Below are 10,319 nucleotides of genomic sequence, written 5' to 3'. Positions count from 1 at the left end.
CCAACTGTTTAATACAAGTCACGTGATAACAAGTTATAATAACACACAGGCACAAGTAAAGATACCTGCTTTAACACAACGTTACCATTAAGAAACAGACGAAAACAAGGCGTTCACTCACTACGTAGTCCTGAAGAGTCCTGGTGGTCTGCCGCGCCCACACCTCGGCAGGTGCTCCTCGGCTTCTCCGGTTCTCCTGTTGCTTCTGAAAGGCTGCAGGGACGGCGACGGTGTCGTCATGTTTGGCTTTTTTAGCCATGTGCAAATGTCCATTTGGAACACAAAATATAGCTGCTAGCTACAGGCTACTCCTTATGGCGGGATGATGCACTGATGACATTGTTAGCAGTTGCCTGATGGGTTCAAGGACCACTAGAAACTAGAATTTGAATTTCCAAAACTGTTCATTAGTCAGTGGAGTTTCTTCTGAGTTTTAGGTTGTTTTGAACACATCATAGACTGAAAACAATATATTAAAAAATGAAAACACTACATTTTGACTGAGGGGGCGGGACTGTACCCGTGAGGGGGCAACGCCCCCTCACGCCCCCTCTTGACGCCGGGACTGAACACGCCTCCACAAAGTTCCTTGCATTTTGCTGTTGTTTTCACTGTTTTATTAATGCTCTACTCTTACAAGGCTGCTAAAACATCCATGTCCCACTAAAGCGCCACGCGATGTAGCCAGAGCATTTATGTTCAGGCTATTAAATATGCAGGCCCAGCAAAGCACCAATATTATACATTCTACTCACATATAGAAAAAAACCCTCTACTGCCAGGGTCAATGTTTATCCAGCCCACTGCGCACATGAGCAGCCATAATGACACTAATTGCCCGAGAGCTCACTTTTCCTTTGAGTGGTTTGGTCCTGAGTTGTGCCTTATGAGCCATCTGCGCTCCCGTCTTCTATCGATCAATAGTTCACATTCTCCAAGAAGCAGAAAGAAAAACAATGCCATTTTTGAATCACAGGAGTTGGGTGTTGACGACTGTTTTTTGTGTAAACTTGGGGTGTCTCTTATACGAAACTTTGGGTAAATAACTTTGTGCTGAATTTCACACATTTATGTTCGCCTTTCAGGAGATAATCATGGTCTAAGTTAAACAGAATGCAGACTAGAAAAGCTCTTTAGAGATGTTCTTTCTAGTTAGGCTTTAGATTTAGCTAAAGCATGAGCTAACGTGTGTCATGACATTAAACATTTGATTAACAATATATTTTATGTGTAAAGCAAAGTAAATTGTAGAATTTGGAGCCTGATGTGTCCGGCACACATACGTTAAACTTTAAAACATGATCCACACAATTTGTTTAGATTTGCACACGTCGATTCTAATTTATCAAATACAGTCTGTCTTTCACAGGCATCTGCGGCGCACTGAAATTATCCAGATGCTAGAGTCTCAGTTCCAGGTTAAACAAAGGGGGAAAAAAAGGAAAAAGATCAATCAAAGACTACTGGACATATTTTATGAGGTGGAACTTGGTTCAAAAAGTTAGAGAACCACTGCTCCATGTACAATGATAGGCATTAAATATGATTTCCGTCTAAGTGGAAGGCAATGTAGGCAATATTTGGATGGCCAGTATTATAGGCTGCAATGAAGATGCTCTTAGAAATACATGTGCTCATGTGTAATTAAATTGTAGTAGAGCATTAAAGTAGCCAAGACCTTTTGTTTTTCCTTTGACCAAATGATGATGTTCTCTATAATGCCTCACCCCAGAGGCGTCAATGGGTTCATAATTTCTTAGCCAACACTTGGCTCAATCTAGCCTAATTTGACTCTCAGATGGTGGTTAACGCCTGGACAGTGTGACACTTGCGCCATCTGGTGGTGAGATACTATCCCTGCACAGACTAGTGGAGCATCTTGTTGTGGATGAGGTAAACAGATTAGAAGGAAGAAGAAAGAAATGAAGGAAGGAAGGAAGGAAGGAAGGAAGAAAGAAAGAAAGAAAGAAAGAAAGAAAGAAAGAAAGAAAGAAAGAAACAGAAAAGGAAAGAAACAGAAAAGGAAAGAAAGATAGAAGGAAATGAGAAAGAAAGAAAGAAAGAAAGAAAGAAAGAAAGAAAGAAAGAAAGAAAGAAAGAAAGAAAGAAAGAAAGAAAGAAAGAAAGAAAGAAAGAAAGAAAGAAAGAAAGAAGAGACCACTGGTTAAAATCATTGAGAAAAATGAATCAGTATCTTGCTAAGAGCAGGTGTATTTCAACCCACTTTTTTGTCTTGTAGGACGAGCTCGCTCACAACTTCTTCCACCTTATTGGTTGATCCGACGGGGGCGGGTCGGCTCGTGCGCATGGTTAGCGCCTGTCAGACAAAGACGAGGGAGCAAATTTACTTCAAACGGAAAGACGCAACTGTGCGCTGGCGAAATACAGCAGTCAGCTTGTCTCACACGTGCTTCTGCAATAACAAGAACAAGGGATAGTATGTCGACTCCACATGACAAAAAGCTCTTTTGAAAACACACTGCACGGTTTGGAGGAGCCCGGCGGGTTCCTGTCAGAGTAAGTCCTTGTTGTGATGGTTGGATTATGTGAGAATCAAGCTGTCAATAATTCATGCGTCGTTATTCATGTTTTATTTGGCGTGTCATCCAGTGTTTCCCGTTCACAGTTTCCAACTTCTTAGAAAATGTAACCTTAAACAGCAATTGTTTTGCGTATGCACGGTTTTTTAGCACTTATATGGTGCAAACATGGCTGCTGTGGGCTACGTAGGCTGCTGTTTTGATGTTACTCTAGTTTGTAATGGACTTCCGTATGTTTCCCGCCAATGTGCTCGCTGTGTGCGTATCTGGAAGGGCTTTATGATGCGTAAAGAAAGAGATGAGCAGCATGTTGTTCTGTCAAAACTGTATTACTTCATTTCTTCTTATTTCATGTTAGGTATAGAACAATGTATCGCCTTACCTTGCCTGTTCAGTCTCAACCACCCCCTTCTAAAATTGCACATGGTTTGAGTCCCTTGAGTGAATGTTCAAACTCTGCGTCCTAGAAACACTCCATAACATGCATGATCCTTAAACACACTAAAACTATTATTTGTATATAATTATTGTGTTACTGCAATATATTATTTGCATGCCACTCCCCGCCTTGCCCTTGGGCAGTTTTCATTACCAATATGCACTTCAATGTCAACATATGCACATGAACGCAGCACTGTTAGCAACGAAATTATACCAAAAAGCGATAAAAATGTTGCAAAAATTTGATGAAAACCCAGCAAAAAAAATGCGATGGAATAAATGTCCAAAAAGTGACGACAACGCGAGGAAAAAGAACCAAATAAGTTTTGTAGGTCTTAGCTTTCAAATGAGGCGTTACACTGGCCTGGGTGAAGCTGAACTGGGGTAAATGCACTAAGAGGTTAAACACCCATTTATACAAAAAGGTGATTTGGGGCTTTAGGCAGATTCGTACTTAACAGTCTTTTTTAGTATTATATTTAACAGCATATTGAGTATAACGTTATGTCACTATGTGCATTTTCCAGGTCACCATGAAGTACATATTGGTTACTGGGGGCGTCATATCTGGTATCGGCAAAGGCATCATTGCAAGTAGTGTGGGGACCCTCCTCAAATCATGTGGCCTCCATGTTACGTCCATAAAGATCGACCCGTATATAAACATCGACGCCGGCACCTTCTCACCCTATGAACACGGTGAGTTCATGAAACCTAACCTGTACTTTAACTTTCATACTTTCAGGAATACTTGTGGTTTCTGCTCAGGTAATGCTCTTTTATTAAACATACGCCAACCCAATCGTGTTTGCGTTTGCAGGTGAAGTTTTTGTACTCGACGACGGCGGGGAAGTAGATTTAGATTTGGGAAACTATGAGCGTTTCCTGGATATCCGTCTCACCAAAGACAACAATCTTACAACGGGTAAAATCTACCTGTCTGTAATAAATAAAGAAAGAAGGGGAGACTACCTGGGGAAGACGGTACAAGGTGAGAACCTGCCTTTTTAGCTCATAGTTGTTTCATTTCCTCAACGTCAATAATAACTCTTGCGTTCATTTTCAGTGGTGCCACACATTACAGATGCCATCCAAGAGTGGGTGGTGAAACAGGCTAAGGTGTCTGTGGACGATGATGGCGTGGAGCCTCAAGTTTGCGTCATAGAGGTGTGTGTCTATGATGGCTATGCTTTATGTATGCAGTATTGTGCTATTATACTACACTTATTTTATTCTTTGATGGCCTCGCTCGTTTAAGTGAGGATTTTTGAAGATTCGACAATGCGGAACATGCAGTTGCTTGGTCTAAGCCTGTGTTTTGTATCAACAGCTGGGAGGCACAGTGGGTGACATTGAGAGCATGCCATTTATAGAAGCTTTCAGGCAGTTTCAATTCAAGGTCAAGAGGGAGAACTTCTGCAATATCCACGTCAGTTTGGTACCACAGGTATAACTTTTTTTTTTTTTTTTATCTTGCAGATCCGCTAACTGCATTATGTGTTGGTCAGTATGCTAAAATCACATTCTGTGTCTAATTTTAACATTCCTCCAGCCTAACACCACTGGAGAGCAGAAAACCAAGCCAACCCAAAACAGTGTTCGAGAGCTTCGAGGGCTAGGCCTGTCTCCTGATTTGGTACGCCGTGTTACAGGTTATGTAATTCAATGCTATAACACTTAATTAGCTTTACACACTCATTCCCATTATCCATTTTCAATTGCAGATTATGTGCAGATGTACCACACCTTTAGAGACGGCTGTCAAAGAAAAGATTTCTATGTTTTGTCACGTGGAGCCTACACAGGTAAAGCGCAGATATGTCTTGACTGCAAAAAGGGGCCTGGTTTCACAAATTGTACCATGTTTCAAGCCAAGTTGAAACGAAGCATATTCTAATTGTTGTGGCAAATGTCCATCTGTCCTGCAGGTCATCTGTGTTCAGGATGTGTCCTCTGTGTACCGCGTGCCTCTGCTGCTGGAGGAACAGGGCGTCGTGAGTTACTTTTGCGAGCGGCTCAACCTGCCTGTCGAAATGAGGCCCCAAAAAATGCTCTCAAAATGGAAGGAGATGGCTGACAGGTAACGGCTTGTTTGTGTTTTGTAATTAAACCTGCGAATGAATGATGTTATAAGCATACTTGGCACTGCTGCTGAAAATGAGAATGCTAATATGGTTCTGGCGCAGCTCTCATTTAATTAGTTCCATTCACACAATGCATTTTATGGAACCTAAAGCGCTTTCTCGTCAGGCACATGAGCTGGAACAATGTGGACAAACTTGAATGTCCTTCTTTGCTCTGGCATATTGTGACTTCGAATTCCCCATAGTAGAATGTGAAAGAAAATGTTGGCTTGTACAAAGCCGTGATGGTTGCTGTTGTTTTACCTAAGATGTATTTTATATTATGTATTATATTTGATGTAACTGTTTTATGATGTGTTGCTGCCTTGCAGCCAGGTCACTCTTGCAAAAGAGATTATTAATCTCAATGAGTTTTTTACCTGGTTAAATGAAGGTTAAATAAAATAAAATAAAATCTAGGCCTCAAAGATATTAGGCTTTGGTCTAGCAATAAATTGACAAATAATGATAATGCATTGGTTTTATATAGCGGACACTCATAGACGCTTTACATTGCATTATTCATTCACTCTATACTCGGTGATGGTAAGCTATTATTGTAGCCACTGCTTCCCTGGGGTAGACTGATGGAAGTGAGGCGGCAATCTGCGCCATTGGCCCCTCCGACCACCCCACTACTCACACACTACATTCACCCAATGTTCTCTGCTTAGCTTCAGAGATGTGACGGGATCGGCCAAAGACAAATAGTCTTTTGGTATAGATGTAGTTTATCTTCTGTAGATGTTTTTTTTATTGGGGTCCCTTTTTTGGCAACTTTTCCAAATTTGCTCACAGAGAAGTCTTCAAGGATGTTATAACGTATTAAACTTGTTTGATGGTATTGTGTATGTTTCACGGGCCATTCACCAGAAATATTATAGTCTATCAAGCCCCCTCTGGAAAATGCATCACAAAACACGATGGGATGTTTGTTAACCTGCTGTGAAGTTGATGCTATCTGGCGTGTTCCTCATTCTCAGGTCGGACCGCCTCCTTGAGCGTGTTTGCATAGCGCTGGTGGGAAAGTACACAAAGTTGGCCGACTCCTACACCTCGGTCATCAAGGCCTTAGAACACTCAGCACTGGCCATTAACCATAAACTTGAGGTTAAGGTAAGCAGGTTACATGCTGGATTATTGCCTCTTCAGATTTCATGTGTTTTACATATAAAATGTATTTATTGTGTCTTATTTGTCACTTTGATGCAGTACATAGACTCTGCAGACCTAGAGCCTGCTACTCAGGAGGAGGATCCAGTGAAATATCATGAAGCATGGCAGCGACTCTGTAGCGCCCAGTGAGTGCGCTTTAATACTGTTTGAATAACATGTATGCAAGGGTATTTGTAGACAAGCAAACGGCTTCTCTTAAATGAATGGAGGGATAGAGAAGGAATATCATCTTGGAGAAATTAACCCATTTTGTTCGGACGAGAGAAAGAGAAAATAACATACTGTTTTCTATTATTCCACATGGGGGCAGTACATACCCGCCATGGATTGGTTAGTGTCAGATAGTCTGCTCAGGGAGGACGGTCTGCTGTGATTTTTAACATGTTTATGAACAGGCTTAGATCATTTGTCACGAAAAAAATGTCACTCTGAACTTTGCTAGGTTATTGTTTTGTTTTTTTTCCATTTCAATCAATGATCTTCTAATAGAAAATGTCTAGAGAGCGTAGTGCTTGAGCGACTTCACTTTGAACATCTCAAACCGTATATGCTTTTGACTTGTTTGTTATTTATCATCGCTTTAAGAAATAAAAAAACAAAACAAAAAACAAAGCTGCCATCAAAACCTTCTCTCCTGAGTCCTAGCGAAATCAATAACCTTAAAGTAAAAAGCGATTTCCAGAGCGTCAGTTGTGGCTTACCAGAAAATCAAAAGCCAGCGACTGCAGAAAAGTGTTTTGATTTGGCAAGCGATGTGTCAGCAGCAAGACGCTCCGTAACTGAAGTGAAAAGAAAAGCGCTTGACATGAAAATGAAGGTAACAGAAAAATAAGATGCAATACCCAAGCCAAGCGAGCCCGACAGCTCAGGAAAGGGAGGCGGGAGTCCTTGAGTTGGATTTAATATAACAAATGGGGGAAACGGCAGTGGCAGGTGTCCAGTCAGATGCGAAGTTTGACATCCACGCTGCTTTCTGAAATCCCCACTCATATACACGGCACGTTGTTCAAACTTTACAACACTATTCCATTTTTCCACTCAATGTCACGTTGTTTCCACAAGTCTGTTAGAAACAACAAAAAGTAATATTGATTTTTTTTTTTCTTCACTTGTAAGAATATTGATGTTTCTGTAGGAACGAAACAAAACTAGTTGAAGGAGTTATTTCTGTGTGACATGCTGATGGTATTCTTTCTTGCAGCGGCGTGTTGGTGCCTGGGGGTTTTGGAGTCAGAGGGACAGAAGGCAAGATGCTGGCCACCAACTGGGCAAGAAAGCAGAACAAGCCATTTTTAGGTATGGAGTAGTAACTATTAAACTTAATCGCATGCCCTCTGAACATATTTGCAAAGGTTTATCTACAGAGTTTGCACACAATACCTTTGAGACTGGATATTTTGTTGTAGCTAAACAATATTGCAGTAACTGAAGCTTTTACATCTTGCTCATGCTGACATTTGAATTGCAATTTTGTTTGGTTAGAAGAATGGATATCTAAGAATTTTCCTCGGCAATTATCCGTATAATTCAGCCCTCTCTGCCCGCTATTATTATCAGGGCTTTCGCGCCGCTTTGCTTATAAAGTGTGTTCCAAATGGCTACTCGAGGTAGATGTGCTAGGGTTGTATTTTTTTCCCTTTCTTTATGTGTTTTGCTTCAGATCAATCTGTAGAGGTCTATATTCACTGCTTCCTTTCATCTGACAAAAGCCTAATTGCACCACTTACCCGTGTTCAAAGTCGCAATATGAAGAATAACTGAAAACGCTTCAAAGATATGGATTACTATGTAAGCATTTGCATAGTGCTGGCGAGAAAAGCTCGCTGCCTAGCGGGGGGGTGCTGTTCCGTCTTACTTTATTTATGGAACTTCACAATTGCTCTCATTATGCACGTACCCCGCTGCTCTTGTTTTGCTCAGGGGTTTGTCTGGGCATGCAGCTGGCCGTGTGCGAGTTCGCCCGCAACGTCTTGGGATGGGAAGGTGAGTGATTACCCAAGTCACCGGACCACACCGTGAAGAGGTTTAGCTTCCTCAGCGTTAAGTTAAATGATGAAAGGCGTCTGGACTTGATACATTTTGTTTATTATCTCTTTCAGATGCCAACTCGACAGAATTTAATCCCGAAACCAAACACCCAGTGGTAGGTTATCTTCTTTGTACGCAGGCCGTATCACCGCGATAGCAGCAGCAGCGGTCTCCGGCAGAATAGCATTAACGCTGAGCCGTTTGATGTTGACAGGTGATTGACATGCCCGAGCACAACTCCGGGCACATGGGCGGCACTATGAGGTTAGGGAAGAGGCGCACCATCTTCACCTCTGCCAACAGCGTTCTGAGTAAGTGTGTGCGTGTGCCTCTGGTGTGCCTCTGATGAATCACAACTTGCCAGAGCTTTGAACTTCCCAAGTTCTGATTGCAGACGTTTCTTTGTTGCAGGGAAACTATACGGGAATGTGGAGTTTGTGGATGAAAGACACAGACACAGATTTGAGGTGCAGTTGCTGATCTATATTTAAGGAATGTGATCGTAAAGAGCAGGGTTTTATTTCTGAATGTGTTTAGGTAAACCGTGAGCTGAAGCACCACTTTGAGAAGAAGGGCTTCAAGTTTGTCGGCCAGGATGTGAACGGAGAGAGGATGGAGGTCATTGAGTTGGACGGTGAGCTCGAGTGATTATGAGACATGCTTTGAATGTTTTCTTTAGAGTGTGCTATAACATCTGTATCTTCTTAGGACACTGTTACTTTGTGGGTGTGCAGTACCATCCAGAGTTCACGTCCAGACCCATCAAACCCTCCCCTCCGTATTTTGGTCTCCTTCTGGCAGCTGCAGGGAAACTACCCGGCTACCTGACCAAGGGCTGCCGTCTCTCTCCAAGGTACTGACGGAAATGTCAATCACAACCAGAACTGACAGCAGGCTGACATAATCTGACACGTACTTCATTTTAAGTTAGTTTAGACTTTAACAATGTGTAAAGCGAGTTATAAGTTTTACAGTAATCTATTTGTTTGTTTTGAGAAATGATTAAAGTGAATGTATTCAAATCTTCTGTATTATCTGTGATTAGTGTTTATAATCCCGCTGTGTAGTTTCAATATCCTGTAGCTATTTAAACCCATAACTAGTATGTGTTTGATAAATCGAACAGATGGCTAGATTTAAGTGAGATCTTGCAGTAATAAATCTACAAATATGGTGTCAAAGCTGCTCCTATAATGGCACAAAAACAATGCTTGACAATAATAACATGTTTCAACTGTCTGGTGTTACAGAGACACTTACAGCGACCGCAGCGGCAGCAGCTCTCCTGACGAAGACCTCTGCCAACTCAAGTTTCCCTTATTATCGTTAGATGAACCCAAACATGTGAAGCTGCAAGGGCCTGACGAGAACATGTCGGGAACGAGTCATGCAAAGTAATATTTTTTACATTCTGATAGTCAGAATGTACCACTCCTTAACTTATTGTTTTAATCAGTGAAATGCAGGTTTTGGTAAAAGGTGCTACTATTTTGTTATTCAAGCTTTTGCTATTGCAACAAGCAAAGTATTTATGGTCAAAATAACAATCACAAAAGATTGTTTTTAAGTTAGGTAGGAACTGAATGCTGTGTGAGGAATGTATTTAAGCAATAGTGATAAAGCATGAGTTTCACACACTGTTTATTTTTCTCTTGGAAACGTTTTGTAATGGCCTTCATTTGTTTGACCTGTGGTATATCTCTGTATATTGATGTCTTCTGTCTGAGCCCACAGTGCGTGACCTTTGCGTTCAAGCCATTTCCTGCTTTTATCAACACATTTTGTTTACATAAGACTAACATATCTGGCAAGGAACATATTAAAGAAGCCACAAAGCAGCACACTGGTGTAAGCTGAAAAAGGTCTTGCTCTTTAACTCCAAAGAACAGTAATAAATCAGTAGTCATAATGAGGTGTTTGATGCGGAGGTGTCAGGTTATATTACCAGATAATGTAAATGAGCTGACATTATTTTGGTATATTATTGTATGTAATAGCCTATATTTACAAT

The 10,319-nt window shown here is 41.3% G+C and overlaps 1 protein-coding gene across 1 annotated transcript; it reads left to right on the top strand.

The window, feature by feature from the left end:
- Positions 1-2,368: 2,368 nt before the first annotated feature.
- Positions 2,369-9,800, top strand: LOC306967025 (CTP synthase 1-like). Its single transcript, XM_079561911.1, has 18 exons — positions 2,369-2,517; positions 3,509-3,680; positions 3,802-3,972; positions 4,048-4,148; positions 4,312-4,428; positions 4,534-4,617; positions 4,706-4,786; positions 4,910-5,061; positions 6,088-6,220; positions 6,317-6,405; positions 7,482-7,576; positions 8,201-8,263; positions 8,380-8,423; positions 8,523-8,619; positions 8,720-8,775; positions 8,846-8,942; positions 9,017-9,161; positions 9,559-9,800. Exons 2-18 carry the CDS (start codon positions 3,515-3,517, stop codon positions 9,704-9,706), a joined length of 1,839 nt encoding a protein of 612 aa, XP_079418037.1. The 5' UTR covers positions 2,369-2,517; positions 3,509-3,514; the 3' UTR covers positions 9,707-9,800.
- Positions 9,801-10,319: the final 519 nt, after the last annotated feature.

Source organism: Gobius niger (genome assembly GCF_951799975.1).
Source record: "Gobius niger genome assembly, chromosome: 8".
NCBI classification, from domain to species: domain Eukaryota; kingdom Metazoa; phylum Chordata; class Actinopteri; order Gobiiformes; family Gobiidae; genus Gobius; species Gobius niger.
The sequence above is the reverse complement of the archived record's forward strand: the minus strand, read 5'-3'. Positions and strand labels throughout refer to the sequence as shown.

Excerpts from the sequence above, each read along its gene's own strand:
- LOC306967025 (XM_079561911.1), top strand. The coding sequence starts at position 3,515 with ATGAAGTACATATTGGTTACTGGGGGCGTCATATCTGGTATCGGCAAA. Across the intron at positions 4,429-4,533 it reads ACGTCAGTTTGGTACCACAG|CCTAACACCACTGGAGAGCA; the intron begins GTATAACTTTTT and ends ACATTCCTCCAG. Across the intron at positions 4,618-4,705 it reads TAGGCCTGTCTCCTGATTTG|ATTATGTGCAGATGTACCAC; the intron begins GTACGCCGTGTT and ends TTTCAATTGCAG.